This window comes from Syngnathus leptorhynchus, chromosome 17 (genome assembly GCF_054491065.1).
Source record: "Syngnathus leptorhynchus isolate UIUO chromosome 17, UIUO_Slep, whole genome shotgun sequence".
Classification (NCBI taxonomy): Eukaryota; Metazoa; Chordata; class Actinopteri; order Syngnathiformes; family Syngnathidae; genus Syngnathus; species Syngnathus leptorhynchus.
In genome coordinates this window covers 6,157,822-6,173,021 of record NC_141211.1, presented here as the reverse complement: position 1 = coordinate 6,173,021, position 15,200 = coordinate 6,157,822, and the positions used below count along the sequence as shown (strand labels likewise).

Sequence of the window (15,200 nt, the reverse complement as noted above, 5' to 3'; positions counted from 1 at the left end):
ATTCCAATTTTTCCACATTTGTTCGGCTGGCTCGAGAATACAAGTTTGCCCCACTCATCATGGCCGACTTGAAATGAATATTGTTGAGCTCTTGGACAAATGCAACCTTTCTTATGTCTCTGTTAGCACCAGACATGTAATGAGCCTTGCGTTAGCTCCAGTTACCTTAAGGAAGCTCATCTCTGTATATTTAGAAGTACATCACATAGTGTGCAACTCACATAGCGCATTCCAAAAATGTATCTCTTGCCCTTGTCGCTGCAGAGTGACACGACTTAGATTACTCACAGCACTAATTATAATCGCAAGTGTTGTTGAATGTGCAATGTTTTGAAGTTCTACTTTTCTTGGATTCTAATGTAAATAGTTCTGGCTTTTATGACTATTGTCTGCCTCCAAGTCCTCTAACCCCTTACTCTGTGGTCCGCAGACACTGTCTCATCACTGGATCCTCTCGACGACCAAAGTAGCCGGGCTCTCGTGTGTGTATTAATACACCGGATACATAGCACGGAGCCGAGCAGGCCCGCACGACCCCGTCACCTGTTCACCTTCCCGCAAAACCCTTTCCGGCTAAGTCCGATCCTCTCACTCAACGAGGTGTTGGCTTGAGACCTCAAATTGACCCTTTGGAAAAAGAAGAAAAAAAACGCATTCATTTAGAGTCGTCGAGGAGGTAAGAGCTAACCGGAACTAAATTGACCTCGGAACTACAGAATGTCAACAGATTGTGTCAAAGACATTTTTGCAATTGCCTCATCAAGTTGCTGTCTAATGATCATAATGATTATTATTGTGGGTGACTGGACTGTGACTTGACATACTGGTTTAGTGCTCAGCTGCTGCGTAATCTGAGTCCACAGATAGCGACAGCCGGGGTGGGCGCAGTCGAGGGGTTCGCTGAGGGGGATTTAGGGCTCTTCCTTCCCGTCTTTACTCTTGCTCTCACTCGTTCATTTTATGCTCCAATACAGCTCGCTACAAAGAGGAGGTCCTGGAGCATGATGGCAGTATGCAATTTGAAGCAATTCTTTGGGGTTGTGATTCTTCTCGGAATTGTCGCTTTGCAAGGTAAGCATCACATTTGTCACACCGTTTGTAGCAACCCATTTGTCGGCGATTCATCTTCCGTTCGGGGTTTCCGAAAGTACGGCAGCTATATACGTTGACGCGTTTTCTGCTTTTCAGTTCAGGGTAACGAAGAGACGCAACTGATTGGAAAATTGTTCAAAAGCTATAACAAGAACATCCGCCCCGTGGTTCATCCTGAGGACAAAGTGGAGGTTCAAATCAAGCTGACCCTCACCAACCTGATCTCTCTGGTGAGAGCCCTCCACCGACTGTTGTGGCAAAGCCCCGCCGCCGCACATTAAAAATAGGATGGTGGACTTATAACATGAATTGCCCTGATTATATTTATGGGCTTTGTTTTCCAGAATGAAAAGGAAGAGACTCTTACAACCAATGTCTGGATTGAAATTGTGAGTTCAATATTTTCTTTGTTTTTGTTTCATTCCCTGGCTGGCGATTGACTCCTCCACTAGTTGTAACTGTCATCACATGATCTCAAATGTCCTCCACAGCAATGGGTTGATTACCGTCTCGCGTGGAATGCATCCGAACACCACGGCATCGATCTCATCCGTATCCCTTGCAAAAATGTGTGGCTCCCTGATATTGTCCTCGAAAACAAGTACGTGGAATCCGCTCACATTCTCGCGCCTCCAATTTCCTTATGAAACGATTTGTTGTGTCTTGTTTGTGCAGCATCGATGGCAAGTTTGATGTGGCTTACTACGCCAACGTATTGATTTCAAACGATGGTTCCATATATTGGCTTCCTCCCGCTATCTATCGTAGCACCTGTGCCATCGAGATTACCTACTTCCCTTTTGATTATCAAAATTGTACACTAGCATTCAGGTAAGCTAAGAATAGAATTAGAATTCATTCAAACAAATCCAGGAACTGTTCAGCTAATTATCCGTATCTGATTTTTTTTTTTTCTCAATGTTGTCAGATCACAAACATATAGTGCCAATGAAGTGGACCTAATTTTAGCTGCTGGAGAAACAGGCGAAAGAATCGAATGGGTGGACATTGACCCTGAGGCTTTCACTGGTAAAGGAATTACATTCAGAATCCACCCACTGTTTTATCCAAGAAGGTATATTACTATTTGTTTTTACCACTTAGAGAATGGCGAGTGGGCCATTGTCCATCGTCCCGCCAGGAAGATGATCAACCCACGATACTCCCCTGATGACCTGGAGTATCAGGAGATCAGTTTTAACCTAATCATCCAGAGAAAGCCCCTTTTCTACGTGATCAACATCATCCTGCCCTGCTCCCTCATCTCATCATTGGTTGTTTTAGCATATTTCCTACCTGCACAAGGTAAGCAAGGCCATCACTTCTTTTACATCCCTCTGAGATCGACGAACCAGCACAATACAGAATAATTTGCTTAAAAATGGATCATTAGCTCCATTCCTGAGATTACTGGTGGGTTTAAGATTGACCCCTGAGGAATGCCATAACAAATATTGAGACTTTTGCCCATCAATGTGAACACATTGAGATCTTTTAGAGAGGTTGAACACATTCTCATTACTCTTGCACAGCTGGAGGACAAAAGCTCACAGTGTCCATCTCAGTCTTACTGGCCCAGACTGTTTTCCTCTTCCTTATTGCTCAGAAGGTCCCGGAGACATCACTTTCTGTCCCTCTCCTTGGCAAGTAAGTCAGTGATAGTCGCCAGACTTCAATTGATAATTTAACTCCAATATCCTACCTCAAAATTCTGCTTTATACGCATTTTCCGTGTCCTTCATCCTTAGGTACATCATCTTTGTTATGTGTGTCACCACGCTCATTGCTACCAATCAAATTGTGGTGTTAAACTTCTCCCTGCGCAGCCCCAGCACACACACCATGTCCTACCAAATCAAGCATGTAAGTCCGTCCATCCATTGTGACCTAATGACCAAAGGTGGCAGAAGTTATCGCACTCTGTATTTAATGTGAAAGGACGAATGAAAATAAAATGCTAAATGACTTATTTGAAAGAACCAGCCTGAATGCTGTCAACCTTTCCACTCCTTCCTCTTTCAGATGTTTCTGGAGACAGTGCCCCGATTCCTCGGTATGTCGCCTCTGCTGGACGACACCGAGGTGACATCAGAGCTGAACAGCGTGAGAGATCGAAAACGAGACTCCTTCGGTCTCATGCAGAGAGCGGAGGAGTATGTGCTCAAACAGCCTCGCAGTGAGATGATGTTTGACAAACAAAAAGAGAAGCATGCGCTGATGCAACCCAATGGTGAGACATTATCCGATTCTTTGCATCCCTCTCACACGCAAGGTTGCTTTCAAATGTTTATCTAAAATGTGGATGCCTGCTTCCCCTTTAGTAGATGGCGTTGATGCCAACACTACGGCCAATCTGTACAAGAGTTTAGCTCAAGCTGCGCCTGAAATAAAGCAATGTGTGGACGCCTGTAACTTTATTGCAGAGACCACAAGACAACAAAACAACATTGGCTCAGTAAGTGTTTTTTTTTTTTCACATGGTCATCACATGAGTTCCTCTGTCATGTTTCCTCATTTACTTTAAATTCATCTTATTTCGATTCCAAATAAAGGAAATTGAAAGTTGGGTATTGATCGGGAAGATGATCGACAAGGTGTGCTTCTGGGCCGCCATTCTTCTCTTCATCATCGGCACAGTGGGTATCTTCCTAACAGGACACTTTAACACGGCGCCCGAATGGCCATTTCCTGGAGAGAACAACAAATATGCCCCGAAATGAAAAAAAAAAATAATAATAATTGGCCTGAGACTTCCCAAAGTTCAGTGTACTTCACGCTGTGTGTGAGGCTGATGGGTGTCTTCTCCTCATGGCTTGAATCTAATTTGCTCCAAGATGTGACATTGCATCTCATCACAGCACAGGCCCTGAGATTCCAGCCAGACTTGCAACCCAGATATTCATCTCTGTGGTAATTATTTAGACATACACTTAAAAGGTGGGTCAGAACTCATTCAAATGTTTTAAATCATTTCATCATCATACACATTATGCAAGTTTTAGGTGGCGACTGGACTTGCCGTGTGAATGAAAGGAATTCATACTTAATGTTGTATGAGGTGGAACATGGAGAGGTTTGAGGCAAAGGTTTTTTGTTTTTTTTTCAGACTGTATCATAATCTTGCCTTGTTTGGGTGTGCCTTTAGTGAGTCAACGCATTGCAAACATCTCTGATAAAGGTCGAGTTTTTCTTTGTCGTAGCTACTATGTCTTATTTGAAGAACATGGGTGTGGAAATTAAGGCAGGAAAATCATCTAAGCCTTTTTTGTTCTTATCATTACTTATTTATCAGGATGCCTTGTAGGAGGAAGACAAACTCCGGGGGAGCTAATGTCTTGATGTCACTGTGTCATGTTTTCTAAATAAATAACTGAATACAGTATACGCATTATGACATGCTGTAGTGCGCATTTCAAAACTCCTTTTCAGCCTATATTCAATTTAATACACTACAAAGACAAGATGGTCAATTTTCCCCATTCCAGTTCTTTTTTTGGGTGGTAGATGTTGAATCATATGTTCATTAATTTGCACATTACATATCTTGTATTTGTAGTGTGTTCAATTGGATGAGTTGAATAGAGTTTGCAAATCATTGTGTAGTATTCTGGTTTTATTTACGTTTTAAACAACGTCCAAACTTCATTGTGGTTGCAATACGGTAGTAGACATTTTTTGTGTATAGGACTCCCCTCAGTGGCCATAAAGAGAACTGCAAGTACACTCAACAGGGAGGAAGAGAGAACGAGTCCAAGTAGTAAAATGTAGTAATATCAATTTACTGCCCCTAACCCCTGAAGGCACTCAAAACTACATGAATAGATTTGCAAGGATTAAAATAAATTTATTAATTTAAATATAATATATAATACCTTACAATTGCTTTGTTACCATTAAAAATAAAAAACAAATCTGGTTTGACTCGGGTTCATGTGGAGTCTGGTCTGACCGCTTCGGAAATCTCGCGATATTTCGCGTGACTACGCCTCCGCAATGAAGCCGCACCTTTTTGTTATCTTCCGTCACGGAGCACACATTCCTCGGGGCACGCGTGACAGCTTGCTGCAGACTAGTTGTGGCTTGCACCGAGCAATTGTCATAAATGTTATTTCTGTGGGTTGACCATTTCCCCCTCATAATACACGCATGTAATCCTCGTGATTGTGCCACAACGTGAAATTGTGGCTTTCTTGGTGCTAGCATGACACAGCTAGTTGAACTTGAATCTGTCAACAATCACGACACGCAGCTTCCTCCCTTGCCCTCCTCTCCCCGCGGTGCTGTCCTTATTAGCATGGACGCCAAAAGGGAGGAGACTAAAGTGTACAAAACGTACATGAGTGGGGACAGTGTAGAAGTCTTGAATGAAATGCTGGACCGCGGTGATGTCATAGTTTTACGTGTGAACGCACGCTAAAGTTGAGATCGTCGTGGATGTTTAGGAGGCGACTATGCTGAGCTGCTGTTTCTGTCTGAGCTGAGAGTGAGTATTAAAAAGCGACGGTACTGCTGGGCCTGAGTTCGACGCATCGATATGTCGCATTATTGCCGATCAAATATGCACATATTTGATGATTGAATAGGAATTGGTGTAAATACAGCCGATCACCGTCGGTCACTTGCGCCCGATTCTAAAGTGCATCTGACTTTCTTCGGAAATGTGGCGCTGTGGAAAATGTAGATGGGTGGAGACGATCGTCAAACAGATTTTGGTATTTGCAAGTTCACCGGCAACTATATGTAACATTTACTGACAATTTAAGGAAGAATTTACCTTCCATACTGTCTGCAAATTGTGGGATTGCGTTCCAAGTCATTGACTTCTACCAACTCATTCTTTGCCGATCAATTCAATGTTTTTGTTGCCCGACTAAACGATTTTTTCCCCCCGAATATTGTAATTACGGGGGAAAAAAATCGATGACTTTATCACTTCAACTTGTCATGTTTCATGACACACTCGTGTGGACTGAACTTTTCTTGACACTATAAATGACTTTTGCAATTTTCAAATTTAAAATATATATTCATTCATGATGTCAATTTGAATGTGATTCATTCTTCAGCCCTAGAGGAGAAGTTTGACATTTTTATTAACCTTTTGACCTATTAGACTACTCTCGATCCTTGAAGAGCAGAATATTGTTTCCAAGGTGAAACTTAGTGCAAAATGTTTGAGAACTGTGCCTTTAAAACTTCCATTTGCCCCATTTGACCTTTCATTATTGTTAGACAACAACTCAATCTACTGCAATGTAATGCCTAATATTTCATTGCCCTCCCCCACCTCACTTTTTCTCTTTTTCACTGGCATGCCCTCCCTTTCCTTTGCCTGTTTCCCTGGAAACATTCACCCGCCCACACACAAAATACAAAAGCCTTCACACTCATTCACTCTTACCGCTAGCTGCATCCTTTCCTTTTTTTTAACCCTCAGCACTGATGATCCAATCAACAGATAACCGCTTTTGACGTCAGCGATCCTGTTGCTGACCTCTGGGAAACGAAGCTGAACTCTAATGACCTCTTGCGTGATCACGCTCTGCCGTTCTCCTTCAAAATGAGATTTACCTCACAAACCCGCTTTCATTGTCTGGCAAAGGCAGTCACGTGGTGCAGACACGCCATTATCTTATTTTCAGTCAGTTTATGACCATTTCTCTCGGTGACTGTCACATGACCCATCAATCCAACATGTTAAGCTTTTTTTCCCCGGCATACCAGAGCTCACATAGAAAACTGACTTGTTGAGATCCATTTCCTCCCAGATTCCTCCTTGAAAGCGTTTGCAGTTTCTCACAGTGGCCTCTGTCACAAAGCTCCACTATGGAACTATTGTGCATTTTTGCTTGAACCCCAGTCACTGAGCGGGTGATGAATTCTTTTAACGCTTTTTGTTACAGCGGTGTCGCTGGTACTTGCAACCACAATGGCCACTCCGGAGGATGACGTTGAGCCTCCATCTCAGGCCTCTGAAACCCAAATCCTTCAGAGAAGACGCTTCTCTCGTGACATTCGCATTCTGGGCCATGACGAGATTGACAAGCTCTTATCTACCACAGGTAAGAAATTACTAAGTGTCTACGGAACAAATCAACTGCTTCCTCTAAAGACGTTATAATTCTATTTTTTTCCAAACAGATGGCCGTCCTTTTAGCTTGATACATCATCTTCCAGAATTAAAGGAGGAAGGTATACCGTATTTAATACCTGGCGTCCCTATCACGTGTCGAGTGGATAACACAGAGAGATACACTACTCGCTCCAAGGTGCAGTATTTGTGTTATTATGTCAATTTTTAATCTATTACTTTATAATTTGTACAATGATATCAGTTTATGTGAATTTTTTTAATTTCTGTAGGTCCATGTAGGCACCTTGTACACAGTGATGCTAACTCATGGTCAGTTCCACTGGACGGTAAAGAGAAAGTACAAGCACTTCCAAGAGCTGCACCGAGATCTTTACAACCACCGGATGATGTATCATTTTCTGCCTTTGGGAAAGTAAGCGCGACTGGTTATGCAAATCAACCTTAACAGAGTTCCAGATTGTTCTGAAGCTTAAAAATGTCAGATGTTTTTGTGTGAGTAATCAAATGTCACTTCTAGGTTTGCGAAGGACAGGCAACAGATGAGGGCCATGTCTGAAGAAATGCCCAGCCTACGCGGAAATCAACGAACCAGAAGGACTTCCAGCAAAATGGTATCAGGGAAAAAATGTCATATTATAGACTCATTCACTACTAGTCCAGGAGGACCTTTGACGTCTATAGGCGTCAATGGCAATGAATGGGTTTTGACGGTCAAATATTGTGGAAAAAAACCAAAAAAACAAGATACCATTTTTGAAAATTGTGTTTTTCTGATGACACATTTTTTCCTCTGGTGCAGAAATACCTCGAAGAGTACCTAAATGATCTGTTGGAGAATATGTTCTGTAGGAGTGACCACAGCATGGTAAAAAAAAAAAAAGCCAGACATGCAGTGTAATCATGTGATGTTGACTAACTCATTGGCGTGTTTTCTTCTTTTTTTTTTCGTCCCTCAAGTTGGAGTTCCTCTCAGTCAGCGCTCTCTCCTTTGTCTCGGATCTCGGGCCCAAAGGCTTGTAAGTCCTTAGATTACTGTATTTGTGTTCCAGTGATGGTCATGGAAAGCAGGGTAATGTTTTGTGTGTGTGTGTGTGCTTAGGGAAGGACCCATCTTCAAGAGGTCAGGGGGTCACCGCGTGCAAGGTTTGAATTGCATTGGCCACCATCAGATTTGCTTCCGCTGGTCACGGCGCTGGCTGGTGGTGAAAGATTCTTTCCTGATGTACATGAACCGAGAAAAGGGCCGCATCAACTTTGTTTTGCTCTTCGACCCCGAGTTCAACGTCAAAGTGGGCCGTACATACACAGACACGAAATACGGAGTATGCATCGAGAACTTCACTCGGTAAATCATCTCCGTGTTTTCTGATGGAATGCGCATCTTTTTTGACTCTGGTGATGTCGTGACACGTTTTCCCGCTTGCTGCTTTCAGAAACTTGATCATCAAATGCAGTAGTTATAGACAAGCACACTGGTGGAGTCATGAAATCAACCGGCTAGCTGAAACCTGTCATTTTCTCAAAGTTCAACGCTTCGGGGGATTTGCTCCGCCACGGGACAACACGCTAACTAAATGGTAGCTTGTGTAATTTATATCCTTGAGCCAAATGCGAATATTATTTTTGGGGAATTTGTCATTTTTGAAGGTATGTCAATGGGAGAGACTATTTGGCCGACCTTGCTGATGCACTAGAGCAAGCAAAAGAGGAAATTTTTATCACAGACTGGTGGTAAGTGCGTGTTTTTTTTTTTGTTTTTTTTTTATTTTTTATATGATTTACTTTTTGAGGTGGTTGTACTTATAAGAATTATTTATTTTTTATTTTGAATGATAACAGGCTCAGTCCTGAAGTGTTCCTGAAGAGACCAGCGACTGATAACGTCTGGCGCTTGGATGAAGTGCTCAAATGCAAAGCTGTGGGTTTGATTTCATTCTGAATTTTTGTTTATCATTTTTTTTCCTTTCACTAACAACTTTTAGCTAATAAACAACATCCATCATCCATATACTGCCAACAGCTGCTAATATTAGTCTTAGTTGTTTTCTGTCTTGATACATGTTTATATTGTTTCATTTTGTTCCTTTACAGGAACAAGGAGTCAAAGTTTGTGTTCTGCTTTACAAAGAAGTAGAGCTCGCACTTGGCATCAATAGCGAGCACAGTAAAAGGACTCTTATGGATATGCACCCAAATATCAAGGTCGGTTATCTCTTGACCCGATTTTAGAGAAAAACTCGTTTTTAATGTACAGTTTTTCCCCCCCCCTCCAACAGGTAATGAGACATCCTGACCATGTGTCATCTGTGGTGGTTCTTTGGGCTCACCATGAAAAGATGGTGGCCATCGACCAAACCGTAGCTTTTGTCGGTGGAATCGACCTGGCCTTCGGGAGGTGGGACGACAGCCAGTACCGGCTCATTGACCTTGGCTCGACGGACACCGCTGAAAAGGTGACCGAGACAGAGCCACAAGGAGAGACGAATGTAAGAATGTGCCAAGTCATTTTTTTGGGCTTTAGCGGGTGATGGAACATTTTGTTCCTGATGCTGACTGTGTCCACCAGGAGAATGGTTCGGCCAGTCCGAAACCATCCGATATTGTGGACCTGACGGGCAACACCAAACTGTGGCTCGGCAAAGATTACAGCAACTTTATTAAGAAAGACTGGGTCCAGCTGGACAGACCGTTTGAAGGTTAAAGCTCCACACCAAAGGAACGTGTGGCTCTCTGGACTGAACTAAAAGAACCTTTTTTTTTTTTTCTTCTTTCTTCAGATAACATCGACCGGACAAACGTTCCTCGCATGCCGTGGCGCGATCTGTCCGCGGCTCTTCACGGCAAAGCAGCCAGGGATGTGGCCCGTCATTTCATCCAGCGTTGGAACTTCACAAAGGTCAAATCCAAGAAAAGTTACTCCAAAAAATTGTGACATCATGGGATGTTGATTTTAAGAAGATCAAAATAACCTGTCTTTTCTTTGCTTTGTCTTTGTAGATCTTCAAAATCAAGTACAAGGATGACTTTTACCCCTACCTTCTCCCCAAATCTCATTGCTCTGCTGACGATCTGTCTTTCACCGTGCCTGGCTCCAAGAAGGCCAAAGTGCAGGTAAAGTATTTGCTCGCATTGATAAATTCGTTTTGCCAACCAAGTCATCATTTTTATTAAGGCTGCTGTCACAACTCATCCAGAGCTGCCTCTTTGTTGAAGGAGCTCTCCTTCCGTTCCTTTCTTACATGTAACTCGCCATCACTGGTTCGGTTGTTTTTGCATTGTAGCTTTTAAGCCCTTGCAAATCCATACTTTATCCTATGCACGCATTCTTTCCGGCCCATGCGAGGAAACTTGTTCCCACACTTTCCCATCGGGTTTTAGATGTATGCTGTCAAATTTTCTGGGGGAATTGCCATTCATAAAACTTCACAAAGAAAGCCCATGACAAACAAACGCAATCCGATAAATTGCATTTTTAACAGGATTTGCCACACGTGCGAACTGGGAACTTAATTTTGCAAGAGCTAAATTAGGCGGGTAGCATTAAAGAGGAAGTTGTTGACTATGTGTCAGTTCCTTAATGCATTGTGGACGTTTGCCTGAAACCCAAACCCCACTACAAGTATCGAGCACAGGTTTCGGTTCGGGTAATGTTTCAACTGTTTTCAGGATTCGGTAACCTTGAACTAGGGCTGCGCTTTATTTTGTTTGAACAGCTGCCACGACCGACTACAACATTACAATATCACAAAGTGCAATGGCTCTCTAAGAAAATATTTTTTTCCCCCGCAGGTGTTGCGTTCTGCAGATCGTTGGTCAACTGGTACTTGTGAGAACTCGATCCTCAACGCTTACATCCACACCATTGAGAACAGCCAGCACTATATTTACATTGAGGTAAAAAAAAAGGAATGGCTCCCAAAGCAGTATTGTTACTACTCATTCATTTCACGCTAGTGACAAACTGCATGAGTCCAATCTTGACGTGTTTTGAATATGAATGCGAGCCCACCTGCCAGCAAGTTACCTGTTTTAGTCTTCGCCTCACACTGAGCCGCCATCTGCTTTTCAGAACCAGTTCTTCATCAGCTGCGCCGATGGCAAGACGGTCTACAATGGAATCGGCGATGCCATCGTGAACCGGATCCTTCGCGCTTACAGGTCTGTGGCAGAAACTTGGATTTGATTGGAAAACATGTTCAATCATTCTTTTGTCAGTGTTTTATAAAACAGAAATGAAGCATATAAAAAATAAAAAAAAGTACTGAGATTGTGAGGGTACCACTGGCGTAGCTAGGGGGGGCTATGGGGGCACTGTCCATCTCCCTCTTGAAATATATTAGGACCTCTTCCAGGTGACAGGCCAGATATCTTTTGGGTATTTTTTGTTTTTCTGGGAGTTTATTGTTGTTTTTTGTGAATTTATATGTTTTTCTTACAGAGAGCAGAAGAAATATCGAGTATTTGTGGTGATCCCACTTTTACCCGGATTTGAGGGCGACATCACTACTGGAGGTGGAAATGCGATCAAAGCCATTCTTCACTTCACTTACAGGTAAGAGCATTTTCATTTCGTATTTATCTCATATTCTGAATTGCACTTGCTCAAAGATGTGTCTGTTTTAAGAAATTTTGATTCCTTCAAGAACCCAGTCTGAACTCTTTTTTTAATGTCATAGGACGATATGTCGGGGGGAACAGTCCATCTTGTCAAGACTGAGTGAAAGTGAGTGTTCATATCTTCATCCGTTCCGATTCCTTGACTCCATCTCAAATCGTGCATCTGTCCGCTTGTAACCTCTTTTCTCTTTCTTTTGTGTTGCCCCTTTAAACGAAGGCACTGGTCTTAGGTATCTACCCAGTCTGTCGCCATTTTCATTCCTCACCTGCTTGACATTCATTCTAAATCCAGTATGTATTCAAGTGGGAATTTGTTTGAGCCTTGTATCAAAAAGTCAATGTGATTGTGTTTTGTTTTCCAGTGGAGGACAAATGGACAGAGTACATCACCGTCTGCGGCTTGAGAACAAAGGCGGAGCTCTCCCAGTCGCTCGTCACCGAGCTCATCTACGTTCACAGCAAGACCCTCATTGCAGATGACCGCTGTTATATCATCGGTGAGTCGCAGTTTTTATTTTTTGCCTCATTGCTGAAATGTATCATTAAAATCTACACTCCACTTTGATCCCAGGCTCAGCCAACATCAACGATCGCAGCATGTTGGGAAGCCGAGACAGCGAGCTGGCAGTGTTTGTGGAAGATGAAGAGAGGATTCCATCCGTCATGGGAGGGGAGGAGTACGAAGCAGGACCACTTACACTCGCGCTGCGCAAAGAGTGCTTCAGGTCAGATGTTTCAGAAAAAAAAAACACTGCCAGTCTTCACTCGCATAGCCTTGGAGTTTTAATCTTAAAGCAAATCTCAGTTTGCAAGTACTTATTAACAATTCATGACCGCGTTTATTTTGTTCCTATTTTGGTAACCCGTATCTTTTTTCGTTCAGTGTACTCGTTGGAGCCGCTTCGGACCCCAGCATCAATATTGATGATCCAATCAGCGATGACTTGTTCTTCATGGTGTGGAATTCTACTGCCAAACTGAATGCTACTATTTACAACAAGGTGTCAATGAAACCCTCAATATTTTAAAACAAAAATGTATCTTGTGACCCCTTTCAACTTGGAGCAGGATATAATATCAATATTATGATTTATTATCATTAATTTACACTCCCAATACACCAGCATGAAATATCATTTAATTGCCCCTTCTCACGCTCTTAACCTTGTGTTCCAATCTCCTGCCGGGTTACAGGTCTTCTGCTGCCTACCATGTGATTCTGTCCACAATATGCAAGAACTGAAGGAGTATACCAGCAAGGAGCGCCTGAGTGACACAGACCCCGAAAAGGCCAAGGAGGAGCTCAAAGCAATCCAAGGACTGCTGGTCCACTTCCCATTGAAGTTCTTGTGCGAGGAGAATCTTCTGCCTCCGCTGAATACCCGAGAGGGCATGGCCCCCGTCGGGCTGTGGACGTAGCTGCGGCACAGCCTGTTCAGACTACCAGGTAACAGTTATAGCTAACGTTAAGTACGTCAGACTCGCAGTGAATTTCGTCAGCCTTGGCAGTTCAGTGATGAGGATAACTTTTTTGACCTTGTTCATATTGACCACTGAAATGTACTGTAGATTTTATGACTGACACAACGTGAGATTATTCGATATCAACTGGCCAGTTTCTTTGGCATCTGCTTTTAGCTCACATGATTTGGGTACACAGTGTACCGTACATTTATTGGAGCACGATTTTTAGATGGGTTGGTCTTCTCTGCTTCTTTCTCTGTCTCTCCCTCTCTCTCTCCCTCCCTCCCTCTCTCGCTCTCTCCTCCCCCTCCCCTCTGAGACTTCACCTCTCACTGCAGTGCCAGCAAATCTGTCATAAAATGTGTGGTTGTTATGGTGATGGACACAAAGAAACGGCAGGCTATTATCTGAGAAATAGACTGGATGATACAAATGGGAATTAGATTTTTCCATTAATGCAAGTGCAATTTCTTTTATTTTTAAAGATGCTTGCTGATGTACTGTTATTTGTTTTAATGGCCAAGTCAACATTTTCTTTCAATATTATGTTCCCTACTGCCCCACATGGCATTCTGATTAATATTGTGTTTATAGAATATGAGTAAAGAAGGAAAATCTCATCTCAGGGTGGCGGTCATTTTGCCACTTGCTGTCAACTAAATATGACATCATCAACTGTGATGTCATTTTCAGTCGACAGCAAGTGGCAAGATGGCCGCCCCTAGGAATGGATAAAAGAGGATCAATTCATCTTTGACATTCCACAATCTCTTTTACTTTGACTAATCATTGAACCACTTTATTCCCCTTTGGATTCCACAATTCTGTGTCCAACTGGCTTGTGCTCATTTAATGCAGGAAGACATATTTGCATAACGTTGATCACTACAGAGTAGTAGTATGTCGCAATTAGCATAACATTGCTCTTAATAGTCTTTGTAAGTAAATTTGTGTAGTGAGGCATGTGGCAGCAGAAATGCGATATTAAAAAAAGTAGTCGTTGATGCCTTATTAGGAGAATATCATTGACCATTCTAGAAAAGTCTCGCAGTCCAAGAGAAATTCCAGTTGCTGATTAAGAAACACTGTAATACCTCCACAAGCACACTCAATGATGTGTTTGTAGACAAATTGTGATTGTTGTGGTGGAAATGACAACTCCTTTTTAAAATGGATTCCACATTGTGTAATTTTCACCCAGATGTGTCTGCAGTTGAGCCTCGTGTTTGGCTACCTCTCACTGTTACTGAAAGCAGATTAAGTAGTAGCCACGGTTTCCTTATTTACACTAACTGTATAATAAGTGTCTGCAAAATGCCCGCTATGTATATTTTTATGATACTAAATCTCATTTGATGTGCACAAACTTCAAATAACGCCAGCAATATTGAACGGACCTGCATTATGAAGTGCCTGAATCATTACCACCATAAACACAAGACAACACCCACGAGTGTCGTTCTTTGTGAAGCACCTCAATAGTGCCAGTCTTATGGGTACAATGTTTGTTTATGTCTTCCTCATACGTGGCTGTGATATACTGACAAGTGACCTTATTAAAAATATTTTCCATGGTGGTTATTTTATTGCACTAATCACAATTTTTCTCTCCCAGATTTCACAAATGTATCACTACTGTGCTTTTCTTATCATATGCTTTATGTATGTAAATCTCAGATGAGATGAATAAAAATTCTCTGTGATTTTGTTTGAAATTGTTTTCTAATATAGTTTTAACCTTTGTTGATTCGTTTAGTTTAATTTGTTTTAGAGCAGGGTTTTATTTTATATTAAGTCAAATGCTTCATTTTATAGCTTTTTTTCCCCCCTATTTTAAATGTACTTTTTGTATAGTGACAAGCAGAACCACGAAATGATCTTCCAGGTGGCGGGAAGTCCATCACCAATGTGTGTAAAAAATGTTTTTGCATAT

The 15,200-nt window shown here is 42.2% G+C and overlaps 2 protein-coding genes across 7 annotated transcripts; both read left to right on the top strand.

Moving 5' to 3' along the window:
• The first annotated feature begins 537 nt into the window (after window positions 1-537).
• Window positions 538-3,831, top strand: chrne (cholinergic receptor, nicotinic, epsilon). 2 transcript variants are annotated; one of them, XM_085935913.1, is made up of 13 exons: window positions 538-676; window positions 975-1,071; window positions 1,189-1,322; window positions 1,437-1,481; window positions 1,584-1,693; window positions 1,768-1,923; window positions 2,021-2,121; window positions 2,197-2,397; window positions 2,625-2,739; window positions 2,841-2,955; window positions 3,115-3,322; window positions 3,417-3,547; window positions 3,645-3,831. In XM_085935913.1, the coding sequence occupies exons 2-13, from the start codon at window positions 1,002-1,004 to the stop codon at window positions 3,810-3,812; spliced, it is 1,554 nt and encodes a 517-aa protein (XP_085792039.1). In that variant the 5' UTR covers window positions 538-676; window positions 975-1,001; the 3' UTR covers window positions 3,813-3,831. The 2 variants fall into 2 exon arrangements, with proteins under 2 accessions (XP_085792039.1, XP_085792038.1); XM_085935912.1 differs by having other exon boundaries at window positions 3,414-3,547.
• Window positions 3,832-5,177: 1,346 nt separating this feature from the next.
• Window positions 5,178-15,122, top strand: pld2 (phospholipase D2). 5 transcript variants are annotated; one of them, XR_015068695.1, is made up of 25 exons: window positions 5,178-5,575; window positions 6,996-7,154; window positions 7,234-7,361; window positions 7,456-7,598; window positions 7,704-7,797; window positions 7,986-8,051; window positions 8,144-8,202; window positions 8,286-8,531; window positions 8,620-8,763; window positions 8,834-8,917; window positions 9,026-9,104; window positions 9,278-9,388; window positions 9,463-9,639; window positions 9,708-9,882; window positions 9,964-10,082; window positions 10,184-10,297; window positions 10,976-11,080; window positions 11,256-11,344; window positions 11,625-11,738; window positions 11,863-11,909; window positions 12,166-12,300; window positions 12,375-12,528; window positions 12,687-12,804; window positions 12,998-13,894; window positions 13,979-15,122. XR_015068695.1 is itself a non-coding variant. In XM_085935909.1 (24 exons), the coding sequence occupies exons 2-24, from the start codon at window positions 7,022-7,024 to the stop codon at window positions 13,220-13,222; spliced, it is 2,859 nt and encodes a 952-aa protein (XP_085792035.1). In that variant the 5' UTR covers window positions 5,178-5,575; window positions 6,996-7,021; the 3' UTR covers window positions 13,223-15,121. The 5 variants fall into 5 exon arrangements, 3 of the variants coding, with proteins under 3 accessions (XP_085792035.1, XP_085792037.1, XP_085792036.1); XM_085935909.1 differs by having other exon boundaries at window positions 12,998-15,121; XM_085935911.1 differs by having other exon boundaries at window positions 9,753-9,882; window positions 12,998-15,120.
• The last annotated feature ends 78 nt before the right edge of the window (window positions 15,123-15,200 follow it).

Coding starts and splice junctions, on each gene's coding strand:
- chrne (XM_085935912.1), top strand. CDS start 1,002: ATGATGGCAGTATGCAATTTGAAGCAATTCTTTGGGGTTGTGATTCTT. Junction 3,323..3,413: donor TGCGCTGATGCAACCCAATG/GTGAGACATTAT, acceptor CTTCCCCTTTAG/TAGATGGCGTTGATGCCAAC. Junction 3,548..3,644: donor AACAAAACAACATTGGCTCA/GTAAGTGTTTTT, acceptor TTCCAAATAAAG/GAAATTGAAAGTTGGGTATT.
- pld2 (XM_085935909.1), top strand. CDS start 7,022: ATGGCCACTCCGGAGGATGACGTTGAGCCTCCATCTCAGGCCTCTGAA. Junction 9,389..9,462: donor ATATGCACCCAAATATCAAG/GTCGGTTATCTC, acceptor CCCCTCCAACAG/GTAATGAGACATCCTGACCA. Junction 12,529..12,686: donor CTGCGCAAAGAGTGCTTCAG/GTCAGATGTTTC, acceptor TTTTTCGTTCAG/TGTACTCGTTGGAGCCGCTT.